General features: G+C 40.1%; 3 protein-coding genes across 4 annotated transcripts; all 3 read right to left on the minus strand.

Annotated features, from left to right (window-relative positions):
• Positions 1-66: 66 nt before the first annotated feature.
• On the minus strand, positions 67-3,844 carry LOC4340851 (protein S-acyltransferase 11). Of its 2 annotated transcripts, none has more exons than XM_066311487.1 (5): positions 3,672-3,844; positions 2,304-2,538; positions 1,884-2,182; positions 1,291-1,784; positions 67-746 (listed from the first exon to the last, which is right to left on the minus strand). In XM_066311487.1, exons 1-4 carry the CDS (start codon positions 3,693-3,695, stop codon positions 1,293-1,295), a joined length of 1,050 nt encoding a protein of 349 aa, XP_066167584.1. In that variant the 5' UTR covers positions 3,696-3,844; the 3' UTR covers positions 67-746; positions 1,291-1,292. The 2 variants fall into 2 exon arrangements, with proteins under 2 accessions (XP_066167584.1, XP_015644469.1); XM_015788983.3 differs by having other exon boundaries at positions 67-799.
• A 3,003-nt stretch (positions 3,845-6,847) lies between these two features.
• On the minus strand, positions 6,848-15,588 carry LOC4340852 (uncharacterized). The gene is made up of 6 exons (XM_015785687.3): positions 15,061-15,588; positions 12,941-13,265; positions 10,073-11,106; positions 9,787-9,900; positions 9,300-9,442; positions 6,848-7,380 (listed from the first exon to the last, which is right to left on the minus strand). Exons 1-6 carry the CDS (start codon positions 15,382-15,384, stop codon positions 7,332-7,334), a joined length of 1,989 nt encoding a protein of 662 aa, XP_015641173.1. The 5' UTR covers positions 15,385-15,588; the 3' UTR covers positions 6,848-7,331.
• A 2,505-nt stretch (positions 15,589-18,093) lies between these two features.
• Positions 18,094-21,988, minus strand: LOC4340853 (putative BPI/LBP family protein At1g04970). Its single transcript, XM_015785546.3, has 6 exons — positions 21,491-21,988; positions 20,651-20,790; positions 19,748-20,093; positions 19,393-19,641; positions 18,713-18,838; positions 18,094-18,479 (listed from the first exon to the last, which is right to left on the minus strand). Exons 1-6 carry the CDS (start codon positions 21,893-21,895, stop codon positions 18,264-18,266), a joined length of 1,482 nt encoding a protein of 493 aa, XP_015641032.1. The 5' UTR covers positions 21,896-21,988; the 3' UTR covers positions 18,094-18,263.
• Positions 21,989-24,493: the final 2,505 nt, after the last annotated feature.

The following is a 24,493-nucleotide window of genomic DNA, read 5'->3' on the forward strand; positions in this document are numbered from 1 at the left end:
CATAATTCCAAACTTTGATGATTTCATGAAAGGCCGTACTCCGTAAGGAACAACAATGAGGTCAAATGGTTACAAGGGCAGCAGCAATATTAAATACGTGAGCTGTGTCCCGTTACAGTTGCCTGGCCAAAAAGATCAGTTGAATGAATTACATAAAATCTGGCAAAACTGGAAAGAACACATGGAACAGTATATGACACGTTTACAAGATTACTACCAATTTAAGGCTAGTTTAGTGTGTAAATAGTACAAAAACAGCCGTGGGGTTCCTTTTCCTATAAACCGTGTTAATGGATCAACAACAAGCAGATGTGGTCCAAGCATTTTACAACACTGAAATCACTGCCAGATTTAATCTTCACGTTGATTTCTCCTGCAACACCGAAGCATCAGACTAGGATCTTTCACACAGAACAAGTACTGACGATGCTCACAATTACGGATAGAGCAATTTATGGCCTCAACCATCAGCACCTCAAGATTGTCCGTGCTCTGTAGGCAATAAATATATTGAACCACATTGTATTTCAGCATCTGCTGAAATTGCATCCTGTAAATCAATGTGAGAATAGTTCCAGCTCAAGACTAATGCCGACAGTATAACTTCCCTTCAAAATGAAGTCCTCTACCAGATTGTGTGGACTATTTTGTGTAATGTTATGTTCACAAGTAGCTTCAGTTAAGCAAACTAATGGGCTATTGACTGTCAATCCACTGTTTTAGCGTCAGCAGCAGAACCATTATATCTGTAAGAAGGCCCATAAATGCTTCTTCAAATGATAATATACACATTCTACCACTGAAAACATGTAAATGAAACCTCTGCTTAGTTCATGATTACAATGATTGCAAAACATCATTAATGAATTGCATACAGTAACCAAGCAGGTGGAAGAACTAATAACATCATCTACAACCATCTTACAATCTGTAAGTTGGCTCCAGTCTTTTTTCATTGCAGTGAGTAGTCTAAAATTAATTTAAAGAAAATCACAATGGGAAATTAGTATTACCTAGATACTCACATTATGCATGATTGCATGCTTATTCATTTCCTTAAGTGAAAAAAATAAAAAGAAAAATTTGCAGAAATATTAGTTGAAACCAGCAAGATGCATCATTATGACCAAGCTAAAGGATTTAAGAGGCAAGGAAGGTTTAATTAAGGACCAGATTTTTTACTCCAACAATTACATAATCTATGGGGAAGGAGTTCATAAAAAATGGCTTATGAAATGCATGAACCAACATATGAAATGAAGCAGTGCTCGAAGAATTGTGATTATGTACCTCTAAAGAAGTTTTGAGCTCGAATTGTCCTGTAACTTGCCAGTGTTTGAGTAGCCCGATAATACTCTGGAAACTGAGTAGGGGCACCCAAAAAATCGAATAAGATTTTGCAGGCCTCTCTCGCCGTGCATGACATTCGGCGAACTTAAACGGTTAAGGTATGTATTTCCTTCATATATATAACTAAGTTGCTGGAACAACAGCACACCTATACCAGCGTTAACTGATAGACTAGCAAATGCAAGGTATACTGTAACAAAACCCCTTGCTGACAAGAAGAATGCAGAGCTTGCCAAGGTACCAATAATCTCAATTAGCATCTTTATATAACCCATTGAACGGCGAGTTGATGCTAGATTTTCAAAATCTAGTGGAGGCCATATACGATAACTTGAATAAATGGTCATACCAGCAGCATAACTACAACTGATGACCACAGAAATAAGGAAAATTACAAAAGCATGGTGATTTGAAGCTCCCACACAGTTCCCAATCTGTAGGTGGACACAGAAAAAGGAAACAAACCAAGTCAAGTCAATTAAGTAGAGAAGAATAATGGTATCGGAAGTTAGTTTTAGAGTTGTCAAACTTACAAATGGGCAATGATGATCCATGTCTAACACACACATTTTACAAGATCGGCAGTGATGTGCCCTTGGGGGCTTTGGTTTACTACAGTATGTACAGAAGGTATAGTTTTCCAGATCATTTTTCCCAACCATGGGATAGCTGCCCCACCGCATGTCTGCCGGTGCACCAGCAGATTTAAAAGAGGCCAAGCAATAACTTGTGATGGTAAATACAGCTAGTAGACCTGTTAATATGCAATGAAAGATGCCACAAAATGTGCTGATCGAGAAAACAACTGGATATATCGCCCAGACACCACCACCTGTGAGACAAGTTTAGTCATATGGAACAGCAGCACAAATTGCATGAATAAACAAATAAACATGGAGAGGTCAAGATGGAAAGTTTTATCTAAAGCTAATGACAATAGACTCGGAACCTACATATGACGAAGAGCATGAAGAGGATAAGCACAGTCACAAAGAACCTGTCCCGGAAATTCCTCCAATGAGAAAAGCATACACTGTCAGGTTTTCTTGAAATTTGGTTACTTTGTGTGATTGCTCCACACCAGCCACACTTAAAAACAGGTGCATAACTTGCAAAAATGAGACGGAGTCCACATCCCCAACAAGTGGCCTCATGATCTTCCGGTATAGATGTTACACATTGCTCTACCTAAATGGAAGGACAATTGCAATTAGTGCATTACTGTAGAGAATATTAGTCCAACTTAAAACAACTGCAAACTGTAACACATAACCTTGACTTGTTTATCATTTCAGTCAAGAAACCTAAAGAATCATTCTTGCTACTGAGCCAAGAGCACAGAATTTTATGCGCTACAGTCTCAGGGGAGAAAATCTGCATAGCACAGATTTTTTATAACAGCATAAATTTTTTTATAACAGATTTTCTCCCCTGAGACTGTAGCGCAGATAGCACAGCTTTTAGCACTTATATCTAAATAAAAAAAACTGCAATCATGTATTATAAATGATGTCCAGTGTCAACACAATTTACAGATTATGCTGTGCTAACTGCCTATCTCTGGGTTCTTTCTGGACGCAAATTAAATTTATTTTAAGTTGCCATAACCTGTTTCAGAAGATTTACCAACAAAAAAAAGGGTACATCAGTGATTTTCGGAGCACATTGTTGTAAAATATCGTGACAGTTTTACCACAGATAATATCCGTGTTTCTGAATTGCATTACAACTTAAGATCATGGTCATAGACTCGTTGTCTGGTGCTATCTTCAGGCCGACCAACAAAGTTACAAGGCTAAAAGCCAAATCACTATCCAGACCAAAGTGTATCAGTTATAAGGCTACAGCAGGGTTGCTCATCGGATATCAGTTACTTCCCAGAGCATTTGGCATACTACAAATAATCCAGATATCAGGTATCAGACGTCTCCTTTAACAAAAATAACCCAATTGAATGAGTGATTATTGACAACCTAAGCTCATAAAGGATAAACCCCAAGCTCATATCCAACTTGATGCGCCGATTACCCAAAAAACAAAAAGAACCACCTCTACAATAACAAGTAGAGGGCGATGCCCCGACCCATTATTAATTAGTTATCCTAGGCTAGAAATTCCCTCGCGTGTTGGCAACGGAGACCAAAAAGATGGGACCGAGCCGACGGCTGCAAATCAGACGCAATAATGCGCGCAATCATGGACCCAATTCGACGCAAGAGCACTAGAACAGCACGAAACCCCCTACCTACAAGGCGATGCCGCCAAAGCACGCGGCAAAAGGAAAAGGGGGGGGGGGGGGGGGGGGGGAGACGGGGGCAAACCTCGAGCAGCGGCTGCTGCTCCATCGCGGATCCACCACAGGAGACAGGGAGGGCGCGGATCGGAGCGAGGGTTGATAGAGCGGAGGCGGTGGTGGTGGTTGGGAAATCCGCAGGAGCAGGACTAGTTCGGAATAGAGGCGGAGACGGGGAAGAGGAGAGAACATGTTTCGGTTGTCTTTTCCGCCAAGGATTCCTTCGATAAAAACAGTTTGAGAGAAGATGACTTGAGCATAATTAAAAGGAAATGCCTCGTAATACTCTCTCCATTCCAAAATGGATATCATATTATTGTCATGAATCATCTCAACTAATATAATACATGCAACCAATATAATTAAAGATCTTATAAGTATAGGATTTAAAATAATACTCCATCCGTTTCTAAATATTTGACACCGTTGACTTTTTAGCACATATTTGACCGTTCGTCTTATTTAAAAACTTTTGTAAAATATATAAAACTATATGTATACATATAATTATATTTAACAATAAATCAAATGATAGGAAAATAATTAATAATTACTTAAATTTTTTAAATAAGACGAACGGTCAAACAAATTTTAAAAAGTCAACGGCGTCAAATATTTACAAACGGAGGGAGTAATAATTTAGGGGAGAGAATGTGCTAATTAACTACATGCATGCATGTATGCCTTATATTATGAAACAACTTTAAAAAGTAGTTGTGCCTTATATTTTGGAATGGAGGGAGTAGTAGCCCGTTCGACCGGAATTATACATCAAAGGTGTTGCCTGATATGATACCTCTGAGATATCATCCCATTAGAACAGGGTATCAGTCGATACCTCTAAGATAACATCCCATCCACCGAGCTGATCCGGCCCCCGCTCCTGTGAAGAGAAAGAGGGTGTGTAAGTGACAAATGGATCTCACACACATATATTTTTTAATTCAAATACATATAAGTGCTACGTCAACTACACGTGGAACGAAGACTAAGTCAACGCCGCCACGTCGACACCATCTCAATGAAACCGCCCTCCAAAACTGTCGATGGAGTCAAATTGCATCAGTTTTAATAGCTGGGGGTCGAAATATCCGATATTGTGGTTCAGGATATGAATTATATTCGGTCACTAGTTAAGGGAGTCAAAGTGAACTTATTCCTTTTAGGGTTGGCTTCTCTTTGCTGTTGATATGTATGTATCTATATATTGGGCTATATGGGCCTAAATTTGATTAGTGGGTTGTATGCCATATTTTCGTGGAGTAAGTTCATCTGAGGTCCCTTAACTTGTCAATGAATCCGATTTTTGTCCTTTGACCGGAACAGCAGATACAACAGGTCCCTCAACTGTCAAAACTTCTGCAAAATAAGTTCCAAGGCGGTTTGGACAACGGTTTCAGCTGACGTGGTATCTATGTGGCTAATTTACTCGGTTTTTATTTGATGTGACATTGACATGGCTCTTACATGGCAAATTGATTTGGAAAATAATAAAAACTATGACCCCACATGTCAGTTACACCAAAAAAAAATGGTGGTCCTCACCTGCCTTTCTCACCCCTCCTCTTCTTCCTCCTTTCTCCCTATCATGTAACTGACATGTGGGGTCACAGTTTTTATTATTTTCCAAATCAAATTACCACATAAGCGCCATATCAATGCCACGTCAAATGAAGACCAAGTCAAATTAGCTACGTAGACGCCACGTCAACTGAAACCGCCGTCCAAACCGTCTTGGACTTATTTTGCATCGGTTTTAACAGTTGAGGAATCCGTTGTATCTGGTTTTTCGGTTGAAGAACAAAAATAAGATTTGTTGACAAGTTAAGAGGCCTCAGATGAACTTATTACTATTTTCATACATCATTATATTCTGGGCCCTATGGGTCACCCGCGGGTGAGACCCTAGCCTTGCCCCCACATAGTTTCGGGGGCCCGTTCCCGCAGCCCCGCGGGTTGGAATTTCACCCCGCCCCCGTCCCTATAGGAGCGGTACCCGGCGGGTCCTTGCCTCCAACAGGGAAATTGCCACCCCTATCTAACTGTACTAGTTTCAGTGGACCAACCAACAAAACCTGCAACTGCCATGGACCACCACTTCTAACTATATGGCTGGCAGTCGCAGAGAGAGCACTCAACGAGCCGGCAAATCCATGTGAAAGAGCGCTTGGCACGGTCAGAAACTCAGAAACGGATGCCAACGTTTTCCCTGTTCAGAACAAGAAAGAAGGAACATCACCATCACAGGCAGTGTTTGCTAAATCAACTCTGAAAAAAACAGCATGCCATTCACTGCAGATTAGTGCTGGTGCCAAAACGTGAGGTTACTGCGAGTGCAGCAAAAGGATGTACCGTGGATTTCTCGTACATTTTGCTTGAATGATTTTTTACTGAATTACAGGGCCTGAAAAAGGTGAAAGGTACTGAAATAACAGCCCAGCGGCAAAATCATTGCACATGGGTAAAGAAGCAAATCTTCCAGTGAGCTGCCTGGATCTCATCGACCTGAGTAGGTCAGATCCTTTATTTATGTAGTCTAGTGTCGTATGAGATTGGCAAGACAATGTTTTCACACGGTGTTGAACGAGTGTACGTATGTTGGAGACAACCAGATGATGAGTTGATGATGGAAAAGAACGGACGAATTTGGTATAGTATACCACAATTTGAAGATGCATCTGGGTTGTCACCGAAACTTGATAGAAAATTTATTGAGACGGTTCATTTAGTTATGGTTCTTGGGCGAAGAATGGAGCCAAACAGTTCGGATTCTTTAATGATTAAAACTCAGGTCCACACATTAAGGCGATAATTTCAATAATTAACCCCATACATCAAATTTTTTTAGCTCGGCTATTGCATTTCTAGAAGACATCACGGTAAATTTAACCTGGCACATAATTCACCTCCATAAAACTGAAAAAAGGTTCATTATTCCCATAACTATTTCATCAAACAACAACCTTCATGCTTTCTTCATACTAGCAGGACGGATCACACAATGCAGCCTCCTCGATTAGGACTTGTCGGTTAATTTTTCATGAGGGTATTGGATAGAATCGAGGGGAATCAATTCCACAACTATTAAGGTGTGAAATCAATTCCTTCTAATCACGCTGAATCCATGCATAGGAATTAGCCGAACATGCCAGTTTATATTTCCTTTGTCTAATATAGAAGGAACATTATTAACAACTCAAACTATTTGTCAACTTCAGGTAGGAGTGGAGGTAGATTTTATACTGCAATATTAGGAATATATAAATACATGACTACCATTATGCCACCTATACAATGCGAACTACGGAAAAGGGTGAAAGAAAGAATGTCAAGTAAAGAAAGAAAGACGGAAAGAAAGAACGGCAAGTAAACCGCTGAGAGAAGTTTTACAGAGGAACGTTTGGATTGGATGTTTGCATCAAACACGTGTATAAAGTTTCACGCATAGATTTTGACTGTAACGAGCCTCACCACTACTCTGTTAAGAAGGGTGAACCTAATTAAAGCAGCGAAGATTTGCACAGGTAATGAACGCCTGAAGGAACATGGACTCGCTGCTCTCCAACTTGCATAAAATTTTTCCAAGGGGTGTAGCTTTCTTCCCACTTCGTTTAAACATCTAGGCAAAACAGCTGATACTAGCATCTCAAATGTACAGTTGTGATTCAAAAGAATGACAGAATCTCATCTAATTATTGACACTACTGAAACTGCTTGTTGATTCATCATACTTCCACCTGTCAAATAAATTGCAGAGAGCAGATTATGTAAAGTTTGTTGAGCACAACAAATAAACTGAACCAGTCGGAATGAACAAAAATTATAAGCAATTACTCTGAACAGAAACCACTGGGTTCTGAAAATGGATTCCAACAGACATTAATCAAAGTTTGCAAAGTTGGAAGTTGCCTTCTCACTACTAAAATATGAGGAAATATTCAACCACAAATATATTCAACTACTAAAAGATATTATGACAAGTTGCCAACAGATACTCTTGTATGCACAAAGATTTCAACCATGCAGCTTACTGCTGCTTGAGCGCAAGCTATGTGGAAAGGGGTACAAAAATTTTGTGCGCAGTAGTATACATAAGTTGCACCTGACTAGGGCTGTCAAAAATGCTCGAGACTCGTGAGCTACTCGAGCTTGATTCGTTATGAGCTTGATTCGAGCTCGGCTCGTCTAAGAATCAAATCGAGCTCGAGCTTGACTTTAAGCTCGCGAGCCTACCGAGCCGAGCTCGAATAACTCGGCGAGCCTCAACGTCTGGCTCATGTTCTTTCTCCTAGGCATTTCCTCCCCCTCTCTCTCTCTTACTCTTCAAATTCTCTAGTAGGAGTAGTACTGGAGTAGCACAACTGCACATGTACTAGCAGTGGCAGGGCAGGAGGGAGCACTATGCATTTGTTGTCCCATTTCCCAACAAGAGAGTAGGAGTACTAGTGTGTACTAGTAGGAGTACTAGTGTGCGGCTTGCACAGTTGCACTAGTATACATAGGAGCACTAGTATATTATTTTTAGCCATCTAATCATGCATCACAGTGTTAGCTTTTTCTTTGAATGGGATGAATTGTTCCAGTATTCTACCGCACGAAGCAGGCTTGAGAGAAGCTCGAAGCTCGAACGAGCCGAGCACGAGCTCAACTTCAAGCTCGTGACAAACCTAGGCTCGGCTCGAGCTCGACTCGAGTCTATAGCGAGCTCGAGCCTACACATGGAAGCTCGCTCGAGCTCGGCTCGTTGACAGCCCTACACCTGACCACATCACAGGCCCATGTACTGGAAAGCAGCAGAACGTACATGTGGAATGGTCGAACGCGTACATTACACTATGATCTTACAAACCTAGTTTTCCTGGAACCTACGAGTCAAGATTTTGATTCAGACGGTAGATTTTACCATTTGGATCACAATCCAAACAATCTTAGCTGGCAGAATGAATCCTAATCAAGCAGAGTAGACAAGATCACTATGTGCTCCGATCAATCCTTGACTTGGATCCCAAATAATTTGTTAGCTGCAACTATTTCTTACTATAATTTGTGTTACTAATTCATTTAAAAAAAGATATGCTAGTAACACTCCTGCGTGTTACTAACTCGCCTTCTAACCTTACAATAGTCTTATATGACTAGGTTGTATGAAGGGAAAAATTTGGACAACTATTACAAATCTCTTTTGCCCTTTGTCACATTTTGAGAAAAAAATATTTTGACAATTGAATGACCCTGGAGGAAGTGTATTACAAATATCTTTTGCCCTTTGTCACATTTTGAGAAAAAAATATTTTGACAATTGAATGACCCTGGAGGAAGTGGCCTTTATGTTTGGTAGTTCGGTACTGTATTCAATATATGCATTGACATGAATTAAGGCCAAGTAGGATGATGTATTAGATAATACAAGTTTCAAATGTTTGTTACATAAAAAAGATCATGATACACAATTTCTATTTTAATAGTGTGACTCCTGCAAGCCAAGTCTACTATTTTCTCCAAGTAAGGCAGGGCTGTGGCTGCCCAATGGGTTGGTTGCACAGCCAGGTTCCAACAAATGTATATTAGTTAACATTAACTTTTTTAAAGGATTTGATTTCAAATTTTAACTCATCATTCACCCACTAATTTAAGACAAAGCATCAAAAAGACAAACCTGCAGAGGAAAATTGGATGTAGCCTACTACTGACAACCTGACTTCCCTTAGTTTCTTCTCTAAACTTGTCAACATGAAGAACCTCACATTGGCCACAAATCGCGGAAACTGTTACAGTTCTTTGATTACAGGAAGCAAATACCTGGAAGAACATAACACCATCAAAGAAATGTAGTAAGTTATTCTCATTTATGATTTATCACAACAAGAACAATCAGTTCCTCACCGTGAAAATTTGGCAATATATTGCCACACAAGAGAAGCATAAAAAATGTCTAATCTAATTTATCGATACACGAGATTTCCAGCACTGCAGATTAAAAATCTACTATTTAACAATCAGCTATTTAAAAGCCAAATGTGAATTACATAGATTTTTCATGCTATTTAAAAGAACTATTGATAATGCAAATTACATACTTCCCCTAGCCAAAAGCAATCCTCCTAAACAGATTATATATTCTTCACAATGGTTAGTTGGCTCACCTCATTCTCTTCTGCAGTGCATGGTTTACTGATCAATTCTGGAATATCTGAAGCAAAGAAATATGGACTAACCAAAGCCATCTTAGACCTAGAATCATGCTCTTCCCACAGTGACTGCAAAAGGTAACAATAACTTGACTATTTTAGAGATAATACACTTACAAAGTCTACCACAAGATGATCTGACAGGTGCATAGGGGGCGGTTACTCAAACACCCCAGTACGCAGAGGGGTTTGCGCCCCATATCATACAAGAGTATGTAGGGTATATTAAGAGGAAAGATACCTGCAGCTTGGATGGAGCAGACTCCTTATCTTTGGAGGCAACCAAAATATGATCATCAAGATTGTATGCTATACCATCAATGTTACAAGAGTAATAGTAAGTCTTGTTCTCGACTACTCTGAGAGGATCACCAACCCAACCCACAATACTGTGATCTGTGCTGCAAACAATAGTTTTATCCTTAGCATCGCCTATAACAATTTCATTCTTTGTAGATAAATCCCCATTCGATGTCAACTCATGAACATTGCCACGTTCTGAAATGGCATTATTTTCCATTGTTCCCACACCTTGAGGTTTTCCTCTTCCCTTATCAACAGCTGCAGAAGCAGAGCCTGATTGTGATTGTTCTTTTGAACTCTCCAAAGCCAACTTATCACTATTATGTACAATCCTGTTAGCTTCACTGGAGTTTTTATCGATAACTGTTCCATCTGCTGCAAGTTCTTGATTATTATCCTTTGTAGTTCGATTTTCAGAAACTCCCTGCGAAGGAACTCCACTAATAAGATTAACCTTTGGTGCAACAACAGTTCTTGTAACCTTGCCATATTTCGGAGGCAGGGGTTTTCCCTTGCTACGAGCTACACATGTTGGACAATACCACTCAGCTTTAGGTGGTAGAACATTGACCCCGTCATGCTGAAGGCATTTTAAGTGTATGCCCCTCTCACAAGCATCACAAATAATCATACTATGTATGTCGATGATAAAAACTTTACATACTTGACAACCTAGCCCACTACGCATATACTCAGTTGATGGTGGGATCCAGTTAGGATGATTGACAGGTTGATGCAGAACTTGTTGAACCGTTTTTGCAATTGCACTATGATTGGGAAAGGTGGATTGTCGCTGAATAAATGATACTCCAGGTCGAGATTGATGTGTCATACCATTTTTTACGGTGATGGGTCGAATTACAGGTGCCTTTTCATGCTGAGGCGTCCCTTCATGACTGGAAGAAGGTACTATATTTGGATTAGACATAGTTGCTGTAAGATGAGCTGATTTATTTGCTTGACCTATAGTTGCTGCAGTGACAGGTGACTTAGGCAAATCAGTCAGGGGATCAAAGATGACCAATATGAAACTAAAATCATCAAAATGGCATGGTGTAAGTATTCCACAATAAAGAAGTTACTTTATTTGTCCATTCCACATTTCTCCCCTGGAGCACATGAGGATTTGTGGAAGTGTTTGTGGCTTTTTCTAAGAGTTGGACTGGGATCATTCTATAAAGAGAGGACCAGCAACAATTCACAATCATCACAGAGGACTTCAGAGAAGTACATAACTAAAAGGATGAATAACATTCCCAGACTGGCAATCATGTTGTTGTCAAGATGTCAAATTTCAGTAATTTTATTTAAAGCATAAAATAAACTTCTGAATAGCTGATTAAAGTGGGACATAAACCTTTGGGAGGAACATGAGGAAAAATAGAACTGCTATTAAGCTCCAAATGGTTTTACTTCCTTTTCAAATGCAATGTACACCATACAAATTATACATTGAAAATGTAAATGACTATTGCAGAACACCTAAGACACAAGTAATAGTGTTCACCTAGTCGCTTTTTGGTGCCTCGCCTACTGGAGACTAGGCTGACTAGTCGATGATTCCAATATAGCCAACAGTAAATTTTCTACACAAGCAGCTAGTTACTTTTGACATGTTTCATAGTATATTTGGAGACCATTGAAAGAATGAAACTGAGATTTGACATTTCGATTTTAAAAATTCAAACCGCACACACTGCAACTGGTGGCAGGGGAGCACGTCGGGGCATGGGTCTGGGTGAGGGGAATACCAGAAGGGGCAGCATGGGGCTGGTGCAAGGAAACCCAGCAGGGTTGTCGGTTGCACGCCCGGAGGACAAACAGGGGCGCCGGCACGCGGGGCCAGCATGGAGGGAGATGGGAAGGGGCAAGTCGGCGGGTGGGATCAGAAAGAGGAAGTGAGAGAGCCAGAGGAGCCAGGGGGATTTATGGAGTCAAGTCTAACCCTAGTTATCTCCACCCCCAGCCAGTGCCTTTGGGCCCAAAAATTTCAGCCCATGCCAGTTTTCTATCTTTTAGTTGGCCTGCCTAATTTTTTTCTCAAACACGCAGGCTGCGCATCATTATATTAAGAAGGAAAAGAGTCCAAAAGGACTCAATTAAGCCCATTAGGTCAGGGTTTAGTACAAAACGGCTGCCAAAGAAATACAAAAGACTAGTCACAGACTAAGAACTGACCAATTAGGCCGACCAACCCACCGATTACCCTATGTTCAGGAGCCAGGTCGGTTTGCCGCTGACTAGTGACTAGTTAGGCTAGTCAGCTGACTAGGCAAACACTTAAAATAAAGAAGTCAATTGATGTACATTAAAAATGTATAAACTACTGGGAGTAACTATTCTGAGAAATACCAGACCATATTCCTATAAGCTATTTACTCAACTTAAATCTGTAGTTTTGTGCATGATATTAACAATATGAGTATGAGGGGGATAATCTTCACTCTTTCAAAAAGCGGAGTTGGGAGTGATGGTGTGCTCTATGACCCGTTTGTGCAGTTTGCATGATCCTTTCTAAAAAAATTACTTTGTTCACACAAATATGTCGGTAACTAATTGATACCATGTAGATTATTTTGTTTCATTTTTTAGTTAGATCATATGGCACAATTATTTATCATCTGTCAGAACGCACATGTGCTGTGCTAGTATTTATAAAATTTACACAAAATTCACGAGATAAAACATTAAGCACTATGTCCTAATTCAAGCAAGAAACCTAATACTCATAGATAATGAATAGGAATAACAATTATAACATTGATACTGTAAGAAAACCAGTCATGAAAGAATATGTTTATAATACCTCCATTTTGTGTGCAAGTAGGACTATTAACACCCTTTTCCACTTTAATATTTGTAGGACCAACAGATGGTACTGAAACAATTGAAGAGGTACCAGCTGCTTTCACTCCTGATGGTGATTCATTTAACTGTGTCTGCTTCAAGATATTTGGGGATGGTATAGTAGGTGGGGTTGTGACAGGGAATGAGGCAACAGCTGAAATATTCATGGGCAACCCAGTAGTTGGCTTAGAAGCTCCATGTTGGAAGACAGTTGTTGCTCTCGTGGCTGTTGTTTGAGACACATTAGTTGTTGGATACACTGGAGCCTCCTTGATTTCTTCCATCTATGACAAAATAAAAAAGGGGAAGAAAAGCACAAACTTTAGAGATGCATACATTTTCCCTTTAGAAAATCTGCATTAATAAAACCAAATATGTTACAGAAAATTTGCTGCACAACATGTATTTATTACCATTTTGAAATATTAGAGATCAACAAGAGGGGTTTCAAATGGCAGCTTTTACTTGAGCCCAAGAACATTTGGAATGAAACATTAATATATGAGGCACATGGGGCATGCCTAGATATGGCATTCCCTCCGTTCATTAATACATGACATTTTTAAAACTAAAATTAGTATTTTAGTGTTAAAAGTGTCATATATTAATGACCAGAGGGAGTATAAAACAGAGACTATGGATATTTTGGGTATAGTTCATCTCCTCTCAAAATCGTCAAGAAACCATAGCGTGTTCCAGTGAAGTTCATGGATCCATAACTGTTCTCAGATTTTACTGGTCATGTAGAATTTCCGGACAAGTGTCCTGAAGCCGATCATGCCAAATTATGGTTGCAGGAGGAACTTTTGCTCTTTTAGTAAGATATACATTGATACCACCTCCTTATGACAAATTCCAAACATTTCCTCTTGAAACAAAATAATGCAGCAGAAATAACCTTATGGATTCAAAAACCATAACTTATAAAACCTGAGGGGGAATTGTGTAACATAAGTTATGGTTATACATAATTTCAGGTAAGTTGTGACGACAAGGACCTACATGAGAGCGTGGTGAAAGCTCTACGTAACATTATATGTAATAAAATTTTCTGGATGAACACTTTCTAGTGTCAGCACATCACATGGGCTTGTTTGGTTGGAGAGATGAAGTTGAATGGGATGAGATGGCAGGGATTTGTTTCGTTAGTTGCATGGAATGATATCCGACGTTACAAGATTAAGTTTGATAATTTTTATTTTATTTTGGCGTTTTACTTATTATTCTGATATTCCCGTTGTTGTTTGGTGGAATTAATTGTTGGTTCTATTACTGACCAACACACATGTTACTACATGTGAGAGGTCCAGTGAGATGCCTTCCAGTGATGGTGCCATTCAATGAATTTCGTTGAACGGAAAAGCATATCCTCTGGCAGCATAATTCTTAGAAGTTGTACACTTAGAGTAGGTACAATAAAGGACTATAAGTCAACTATAAGCACATGTGGAGGATACAAAAGATGAGAGAGAAGAGAAACGAGCTACAGATTTGTACCTAGCCGCAGCACGGACGTCAAGACGCTATGTGTGTATGACAAGTGGGACCAATTATTAATGATGTAGTACTCCCTCTATCCTATAATATAAGGCGCGGCCAAAGTTGGCAGAGTCTCCAGAACTAATCTTTATCTTATAATTTCTCATATATTATAAAGTTTGTAGCAACAAAATTATAACCATTTGAAAGTAAATTTAAATCTCAATCTAATGATATAATTTTTAACAAATAAAATTTATTTCATATTATACTAAGTGTTGGTCAAATGTTTTAAAGGTTGAATCTTGAAATGCGTGCACGCCTTATATTATGGGATGGAGGGAGTATATATTTGTAGTTAAGTATTGTATGAATTGACTATAGATGATTTGGAGCTAATAGTTGGCTATACTATTAAACTTACTCTTAGTACTCCACCATCCTGAACCATTTATTTCAATTCACCAAACCAAACACAGGGATCTCTTCGAGATTATTCCATATACCCCTCTTGTACGTACGCACATCCAATCGAAACATATACTCACAGAGTGAACGAGAAGAAGAGCTGGAGTGTGAAAGAGGCTTATGTGGGCAAACCTTGCGCTTGGTGAGGAGGATCCTCTCGGCGATGGAGGCCCTGCGCGGGCGGTAGCCCATGGCGGAGGGGTCCCTGCCGCGGGCGAGGCCGAGGTCCTCCACGAGCGCCCGCACCGCCTCCCTCGGGAACAGCTCCCTGGGCCGCGCCAGCAACTCCGCCGCCTCCAGCAGCCGCTCCCGCGCCACCGCCGCGAGCGCGCGCTCCGCCGCCGTGGGCGCGCCCCCGCCCCGCGCCTGCCCCGCCGCCGCGAGCACCATCACCATCCCCGCCACCCGCCCCATCTCCCCCCTCCGCCGCCGCTTCCGCTCCCGCCCGCTCCCCATCCCCCGTGCGCGGGAAGGGGAGGGGAGGGGCTTCTAGAAGGTTCGGGAAGGGCGGGGGGAGGAGTTTTGAAATGGCTCGGTTTGGCGCGAGGGTGGCGGTGGATCGTTGGAGCGCGGCGCGAAGCGAAGCGAGGGGGGGCGGAGAGCGAGCGAGATTGGGGAAGATTTTTGCGACACAGCCACACAGTGGATTGATTTTCTCACGCCCTTTTCTCCTTTTTTTTTTCCCCTAATCTTTCCTGGTTCCCGACGTTGGGCTGTCTGGGCCTTCGTGGAGGGCCAGAGGGGTGAGGGGTGAGGGGTAGGGCTAACGATAGTAAAGCAAAAAGCCCACGTATTTATATAGAATAGGTTCATTCGAGGTCCCTTAACTTTACACCGAATTCGATTTTCGTCCTCGAACACAAAAACCGGATAGAACCGGTCCCTAAACTATCAAAACCGGTGCAAACGAAGTCTGGTTTTGGCTGATGTGGCGCCAACATGACTAGTTTGACTTGTTCTTCGTCCCACATATTAATTAGCCGCGCGCGTCTTCCTCTCGTGCCACCGTGGGGATCTGTTTCAGCAGAAGCAGCAGTCCGCCACAGCCGCTGCCGCCACCGCCGCTGCCGAGCCACCTCCAGGCTGGTCGAACCTCCTGACAGACCTCGCCAGATCGTCTCCTCGTTGCTGTCCCACCATGACCGCCTCAGCTTCGTCGCCGTGTGCAGCCAGTGGCACCTTGGCACGCTTTGGCAGCATCTGCTGCTGCCGCTGCCGTTGCCGTGGCTGCTCAACCTGATGCACCCGCGCACCTACCAGAACCTCGCCGCCGGCGTGGTGCACCAAATCCCCAGGAGAGCACGCACGTGCTCTGGTGTCTCTTCCTACGACAATGGATGGCTCATGGGCAGTAACATGACCGGGACATATTACGACTAATTTGCGAGACTAATCTTTTAAACCTAATTGCTCTATAATTTAACAATGTAGTGCTATAGTAATCATTTACTAATGATGGATTAATTAGGCTTAATAATTTCGTTTCGTAGTTTACTGACGGATTATGTAATTAGTTTTTTATTAGTGCCCGAATACCCCATGCGACACCCTATATAATACCCGACGTGACACACCAAAACTTTACACACCTGGATCTAAACACCCCCTTATACCGGGTACCTAGGATTTAGGATTTAGTATCCAACTTATAGATATGTTTGAACACCGCAAAGGTAATAGTTCCAACATATATTTCTATCTCTACTATTATAAAAGTTAAAATGTTTCCAAACATCTTGTAAGTCATCCTACTTCGATATGATGTCGGCACGCTGAGTACGTGAGTGCGTCCGCTTGCCAAGCCAATGCACCAGCCCATCCACCCAGTCTGATACTGTCTCTTTCTTCTTTTTCTTTACAGCTCACAACAACGTTATAGACAGTCCATCCAGTTCGATTATTTACCCCATCCAGTTCAATTATGTTCCTTTCTTTGTTTTTTTACGGGAAGTACCATTCTTCTTCTAAATAAAAGTTTGTTTCTAAATAAAAGTTTGTTTCCTATTCTATTTTCTAATTAGTTTATAAACCAAGACTTTTCCCACACATCACCATTAAAACATTACATATTTATATATTTATTAAGTTCTTCTGATCCCTGCTTTGACACAAAGCGATACGCATACATGTTTTAGTCATGTCGTGCATGACACACATAGGTAGAAAATACACAAGAAACTCAATTAAGTAATAGATCGATCAATGATAATACAATATATTTATCATGATCACGCGTCGAGTCCGCTGCTATATCTTTGATCGGTTCCTCCGCGTGTCCGTTTACATTGCCTACACCCATTGTCACTCGCACTCCTCTAGCACAATTTCAGCTACAATTTATTGATTTCTTTGTTTTGCAATCCCATGTATCTCTCTATTGATTTTTTAATGGATTAGAGTGCAATTTGTTGACAGATCAAAGTCCTTTTCCCTCCGTGCTCAAGTTGAAAATTTGGAAACGGTCCACAGTTGCAGGCATGGTCAGACCCCTAGCTAACCCCATCCTTCTATGTTCATCGCACTGTTGTGACTGACAAAGGGCGAGGGAGGGATGATTGGGACATAAACATCCTGATTTTTTTTAAGTAGCTACTAAATATTTAGTTTATTTCGAATACCCGTTGCAACGTATGAACATTTTTTCTAGTAATACTAAATTGGCCAAAAATGCAACAAGATATATTAATTAGTCATCTTAGGCCCTGTTCCTTCTAAGCAGGTGGTGGATATTTTCAGCGCATGCGAAACGAGAAAACTCATTAGCACATAATTAATTAAATATTAATTATTATAAAATTGAAAAGTGGATTTATTTGTTTTTTTCAAACAACTTCTATGTTTAGTTCCCTTCAAACTTCAAACTTTTCCGTCACATAAAATGTTTGGACACATATATGGAGCATTAAATGAAGTTTTGAGTGGAGAAAAAGAACTAGGCCTTAGAAACATCTTAAAATTAACAATGAAGTAAAACTTTATCTTGAAAAATCTTTTTTATATGACTAGGTTGCTATATTATATCTTGTTGGGTCTAGGCTTTCTAATGGCGATAAAATGTGTCCATTATCTATCTTCATATTTCAACCATCTATATTAATACAATAGTACAGTAAGATGTGAAGGATCGAAACTGAGAATTAAAAAGAACAGTACAAGCTCTAATCATTAAAAAGAACATACGAAGAGAATTTGTATAAATGAATCATGAATGTGAATATATCAATGAAGGAGAAACTATGTACATTTATCTTAATGTACAGATGTATATGTACAAGTGTGCACTTACTATTATGCCCAAGGCCCTTTTTGGCCCAAACGTGAGGTACACATATACCCTATAAAACCCGAGGGGATCTCAAAATTGGTAAAGTTGCCAGGCTGCTTGCATTAGCGAAGGCAACATCAGAACAAAGTGTCAACTTCTCAGGAGAAGTAAGAACGTAGATGTCTTTGAGTGTGAAACCATGGACCACAGGTAAGATAACTCCATGCCCCAGCCGTGAGTTCAAATAGGGCATGCAAACCGTGTTCAAGAAAACACGAATCACTCCCTGCAAGCAGAAACTCGTTATCATTTGGTATTAAGCATGAACCGAGAAAACAAAAACCTTCACTGATAAAGTGATAATGGTGTCCCGCACATGGATAGAAACAAAATGATCAGAAATAGCCACTTAGCCAGGCCCAGTAGTTAACTAACAGACTAATCAAGCTTGCTATAATGCTGATAAAAAGCAATCTAGGAAAGATAAACTTGTATAAAGAAAGCTAATTTTTCTGTTACCTGAATCAATGACATGTGGAAGTTACCAATTTTGCTCCACTTCAAGGCAAGGGAGAAATTGCCCAATTCAACCTTACCATATACTTTATTGCCTGCTGCCTCTGCGACACCTGAGGCACTTACTACCTACCAAGAAAAAAAATGATTCCAGTAGTTAGAATCGCACTCAGGAATACAGATATATGATCTGGAAGACACAAAAAGAGATGTTGAAGTAGTGCAAGCAGGGTCGGTCAAATCGTCCGCAGGTACATAAACTGGGCCTTGTACACACCGCCCGTCATACTATAGGAGCTGCCCATGTTTGGAGTCATTACCGATCTATAGGGCATATGCGAACACATACTTCACGAGCAATAAATTTATTAAATTCAAAGTGAATTCCCCCAGTCAAGTTCAATCTAGAAGAGTATGGCCTAACTATTCTAGAGGATTGTGTGATAGTATTGCGGAATACTGAGCAGACTTAATTACTTCCAGCCTGATAGATGGCGTTCATTTTCTTATAAGCACCTCTCTATTCAAGATGCATTCAACATGGGCTGCGACTAAAAAGATCGTTTTTTTTTGCACTTCGTTCAAATAAGAGTTGTAGTAATGGCAGAATCTTCTCTCCTTAGCAATGAACATCATCAAAAGCACAACATCATAAATGAAGTTTAGCAGTTGAGGATTCTTACTACAGAGATGCATGCAACTGGAATTGTCTCTTTGTCATGTAAAACATCAATTATCATGTCCGCATATATAGTAGCACCAATCTTTTCAGACGTAATCCTCATCACCGGGGGTGAAGCCATTGAAATGTTTAACAGCATGTCATCATTGGGATAGCTCCAGTACAAGCGAGGAATGATAAATTTCCAACTAGCTGTATTTAGTAGAGATTGATCGGGAATTTTGTCAACTACCCAATGCATTGAACCTGCCTGAAGAAAAAAAAAGTAGCTGACATAAAATCCAAGAAACAAGCAACAACGCAAGTGAAAAGTAAATATTCATGAATTATTGTTTTGACACAAATGTTTTGATTACCTTGAAGTAAACCTCTAATGCAGAATTGAAAACAGCTTCATCAAGTGAAAGCAGAAGCATTTTGGATGCCCCACCACATGATAATGAAAGTTGGGGATGCTTCTGCGAATTGCTAAGCTTAGCAGTTGCAGAAGAGAATAATCCATTGATATCAAACTCAATTGAGGAATTTCCATACTGCGGATCGTTAACAAAAGTCATGTTCAAAGCAGAAATATTGTCCAGATTGACACTCCTAGGAAGGCTTTGAAGCAACGAGTCAAGTTTGGATGTGCCGTCAATAATATTTTCTGGTATTGCCTTCTCAACTGCAGCTCTAATATGGTCCTCGAAAGCATTTATTAACCTTCAAGGAAGGAGGGGAATAAGGCACAGTGATTAATCTAGGAGTATAGACATTTGGCTCTTGACATGCTTCAGAATTAAAAAGAATAACACGGGATCATTTATCTGAATATACATGTGTACCAGCAAATAGTAATATAGTGAATGAAATCTTATCTCTGTCAATCGACCCCAAAGGAAAGACTCAAACAAAACCACCAAAGCACCAAACAGAAGAGACGTTTTATTTGATAATATTAGCTCTGACTTGACAAACATGCCACGACTCCAAAATTCATGTTTAGTAGAAATAATGAAGCAGATGCAAAGGAAAGGTTGCCATCACTGTCAGAATGCACAGATATATGCCAATTTTGTACAGAAGTCTGAACATTGCAATATGTAATTTCCTCGACAAAGGACCCAGTGTAGGAAGAAATCATGGGTTAAAGGAGGCCTCGAATCATCAAAACAAGTATTTCAGATCTTAAACTTCAAAGCAAAGGCTCAGATGGAAAATCGACTTGCCATAATTTAAAAAGTAACATTTATGGATTCTTTAACACAAGAGATACATACCCCTGATAAAACCAAGATGCTCCACCATCCAGGGATATCACTAGGTCCTTGACATTACATCCACATTGCAACACAGAGAGAGACAAACTCCCGTTATAATTCTTAATTTGCATGGTTATACCAACTTCCATTCCTTGAACCTTAGACACAGAAAGCACTTATGAGTTACTAACAAAGAACAAAAGTAAAAGATAAAGCAGAAAATTACCTAAAACAGCTTGTTCACCCTATGATATTTACATGAAACATGAATGATACAACATCACATTTCATAAGTCACAGCTATAGGCATCATTTGCCAATGGGATCAACAGCCCCATCAAGTTGAGCAAAATGTGATAGATGTCTGAATCTGGAGGGTGATCCATGCAGGAAAGAGTGGACAGGGAAGCCACGAAGATGTTGTCCCCCATGAAATTGCAATTAACTATGCAATTTTTTCACTTCTGACCCTTATTACTTAAGACATTACAAATATGAGATTGCTTCAAGAATTATAATCAATAGTTCAGTATTACCATGGACCTAATACCTAGCTAAATTTATAAGGTACTATACCAACATACAAATGCCCACCTAAAAGTTTAATAAAACAAGTTGCTTATCAAACTCCCGCACAATTCATCGAACTAGTGCCACAGTTCTTTTTTAAGGGGAAAAAACATTCATCGTGAGCAATTTTTCCTACAAAAGCAACAAAACTAGCAGCATTTGCAGCAAATGCACCATAATCTAATTTTCTACCATGATGCCCAAACCAAATCTAGCCCAATCCACATCGAATTGAATCCTTTCTTAGGCAACAATCAACACGAGAACTAGGCAAAAGGTTAGTACTACCAGGATAGAAGCGGTGCCTCTGTCGGAGATCTCGATGGGGAAGAGCCAGGAATCGTAGTAGTAGCTCCATGCCATGCTGAGGTTGGCGCTGACGCCGGAGGCGACGACGACGAGGGCGGTGTCCCCGGGGTGGATGGCGGAGTCGTCGCCGACGTCGAGGTGGAAGAGCGTGATGTTGGTGGCGGCGACGCGGATGGCGCCCAGGAAGGGCACCCGCACGGCCTTCTCCACGCCGGGGAGGCGCAGCGGGGTCAGCGACCGCACCGCCTCCCCGATCAGCACGCCCTTGGCGAAGTCCAGGCCCTTCTCTGCCACCACCGCGGAGGCGTGCGCCTCGCCGGAGGCCGCGCCGGCGGGGGAGAGGAGGGCGAGGAGGAGGAGGGGGAGGAGATGGAGGTTGGCCATGGCGGTGGGTGGAGGAGTGGAGAGGCGGGCGGCCGAAGGAAGGAGAAGGCTGAAGGCTGGCGTGCTACTGGTTGAGTCGAGACGACGGCTGCCAATTTTCCGCAAGTATTTGGATTTGCTTTTATGAAAATTTACTAAGGTTGTGTTTGGAACTCCAAGTTCCCAACCCCTCTCCCTCGTTTTCCGCGCGCACGCTTTTCAAACTGCTAAACGGTGTATTTTTTTGTAAAAAGTTTCTATACAAAAGTTGCTTAAAAAATTCAAATTAATCCATTTTTTAAAAAGAAATTAGCCGATTCTTAATTAATCACTCGCTAATGGATCGCTCCGTTTTCCGTACGGGGAGATTGGGTTCCCATCCCTGCTATCCGAACACAGCCTACTGTGTTTGGCACTACACTATTTTAATTTCAGTTTCAACTACCTTCTCATTTATTTTTCTCATTTTTCTCAGTAGACTTCCAAACTATTATACGATTTTTCTAAAAAAAATTAATCTATTTTTAATATTTTTAACTAATACTTAATTAATCATGAGTGAGAGGGTTCACAACCCGTTGATTCAAGCACACTCTAGTTCTCTAGTTCAGGTACATGTATATTTTTCAATAATTTATCAATAGTTAGTTTCTTTTAGGCCAAGGGCCAACATTTTGTGTAGAAAATTAATGAATGGATCCAAACATCCAATCATTGCAGCGTAGGTCGAACTAGTACTCCCTCCATTCTATTTTAATTATAGCTATGATTTTCCATGCGTAACTTTGACCGTCCATCTTATTTAATTTTTTTATTTAAAAAATAAAAAACATAAGTCACATATAAATTATTATTCATGTTTTATCATCTCATAACAATAAAAATACTAATTAAAAAAATCAAATAAGATAGACTGTTCAAGTTGGATACAGAAACTTTTGGTTGCATTTAAAATGGGACGGAGGGAGTAGTTATGTGCATAATTAATCATGTGGTATTAACTTTTATTTATTAATTAAGTGATTGGTAGGAGTACTACATTGGAGTACTAAATTTCATCTCATGATCGATTTACATATTCAAAACTAAAATATCAAATACGTTACATATTTCCTTGTTTAAATACAATAATGCTACGTCACCATCGTGGTGTGGCAATTATATCGTCTTTTTTGGCATATTTGGGTGAAACTTGCACGTTATTCCTTTTCAAGCATGACAGAGGTGATACTTCTAAAGCTAAACAATCTTTGTTTGCATGAGAATGATAAAGTGCTTGAGTGATTGACCAAGGCACTTTTATCACGGAACTTACAAATTACACATGCATGATGAAAGTGAAAAGTACCCACTGATAGCTCACATTTTGTTTCCACGAGTACAAGCTCAAGGGTCCTTTAAGAAGATAAAACTTTCAAAGATCACGAGTACATATTAATCTAGAAACATGCATAGCTAAAATAATTTTAGATCCATATAGGCCTTGTTTAGTTCCCCTGGCAAAACTTTACACCCTGTCACATCGAATGTTTGGACAGATGCATAGAGTATTAAATATAGGCTAAACAAATAACTAATTACACAGATTGCGACTAATTTGTGAGACGAATATTTTAAGCCTAATTAGTCCATGATTTGACAATGTGGTGCTGCAATAAACATTTGCTAATGACATATTAATTAGGCTTAATAAATTTGTCTCACGGTTTACTAACGGATTCTGTAATTAGTTTTTTATTAGTCTACGTTTAATACTTCAAATGTGTGCCGGCATACCCGATGTGACACGCCAAAACTTTACACCATTGGATCTAAACACAGCCATAATACAAGCAAAAATTATCAAATCAAAAATATTTTTTATAACTCAAATTTAAAATCTCGAGTTAAAAGTTTCAAATCTGAGTAGAAAGTTTTCAAATCTCGAGTTGAAAGTTTTCAAAATTTATCTTGCAAATTTAAATTCCGAGTTGAAAATTTTCAAAGTTTGTGTTGAAAGATTTCAAAATTTGACTTCAAAGTTTAAATCTTAAGTCGAAAGTTTTCAAATCTAACTTGAAAGTTTTCAATCTATTAGAAAAAAGAAAAAGTTCTTGTAGGTACTATGATTAGCACTAATCACTAATCACGTCATCATTAGTGCTAATCACATGGTTAGCGACGGGGGCGTAACATACGCGTCGGCCTTCGGAGCGCGTAAGCGTTAGGAATCCCCTTCCTTTTCTTCCCAAACTCATTAGTTATGTCCTTGACCATGTCATGGACCTTATCTCCGGACAAATTATTAGCAGCAGACTGAAGTTCTCTCTTACCGTTTGAAATTTTTCTTCTTTCTTCTAAATGCGTGACGTAGTGGGAGCCATCTCCTATGACCCATGTAATCTATCTTTCGTGATTTCTTCAGCCACCTACTACGTGTATCTTCCATACAGTCGGAGCAAGCCTTCTTTCCTTTGACAGTTTGTCCTGAAAGATTACCAAGTACAAAGTACTCATTAATGGTGCAGAACAATAGAACTTGTAGCTTGAAGTACTCCTGACCATACGCATCCCAAGTTTCCACACCTTTCTTCCAAAGAATTTCTTGGTCATCGATAACATGCTCCAAGAACACATCAA

This window comes from Oryza sativa, chromosome 6 (genome assembly GCF_034140825.1).
Source record: "Oryza sativa Japonica Group chromosome 6, ASM3414082v1".
NCBI lineage: Eukaryota > Viridiplantae > Streptophyta > Magnoliopsida > Poales > Poaceae > Oryza > Oryza sativa.

Excerpts from the sequence above, each read along its gene's own strand:
- LOC4340851 (XM_066311487.1), bottom strand. The coding sequence starts at position 3,695 with ATGGAGCAGCAGCCGCTGCTCGAG. Across the intron at positions 2,539-3,671 it reads AGCAGCAGCCGCTGCTCGAG|GTAGAGCAATGTGTAACATC; the intron begins GTTTGCCCCCGT and ends CCTTCCATTTAG. Across the intron at positions 1,785-1,883 it reads TGGATCATCATTGCCCATTT|ATTGGGAACTGTGTGGGAGC; the intron begins GTAAGTTTGACA and ends GTCCACCTACAG.
- LOC4340852 (XM_015785687.3), bottom strand. The coding sequence starts at position 15,384 with ATGGGGAGCGGGCGGGAGCGGAAGCGGCGGCGGAGGGGGGAGATGGGG. Across the intron at positions 11,107-12,940 it reads TACTTGCACACAAAATGGAG|CAACTATAGGTCAAGCAAAT; the intron begins GTATTATAAACA and ends CTGTCACTGCAG. Across the intron at positions 9,443-9,786 it reads GCACTGCAGAAGAGAATGAG|GTATTTGCTTCCTGTAATCA; the intron begins GTGAGCCAACTA and ends ATGTTCTTCCAG.
- LOC4340853 (XM_015785546.3), bottom strand. The coding sequence starts at position 21,895 with ATGGCCAACCTCCATCTCCTCCCCCTCCTCCTCCTCGCCCTCCTCTCC. Across the intron at positions 18,839-19,392 it reads CAGTTGCATGCATCTCTGTA|GTAGTAAGTGCCTCAGGTGT; the intron begins GTAAGAATCCTC and ends TTTTCTTGGTAG. Across the intron at positions 18,480-18,712 it reads TCCACATGTCATTGATTCAG|GGAGTGATTCGTGTTTTCTT; the intron begins GTAACAGAAAAA and ends TTCTGCTTGCAG.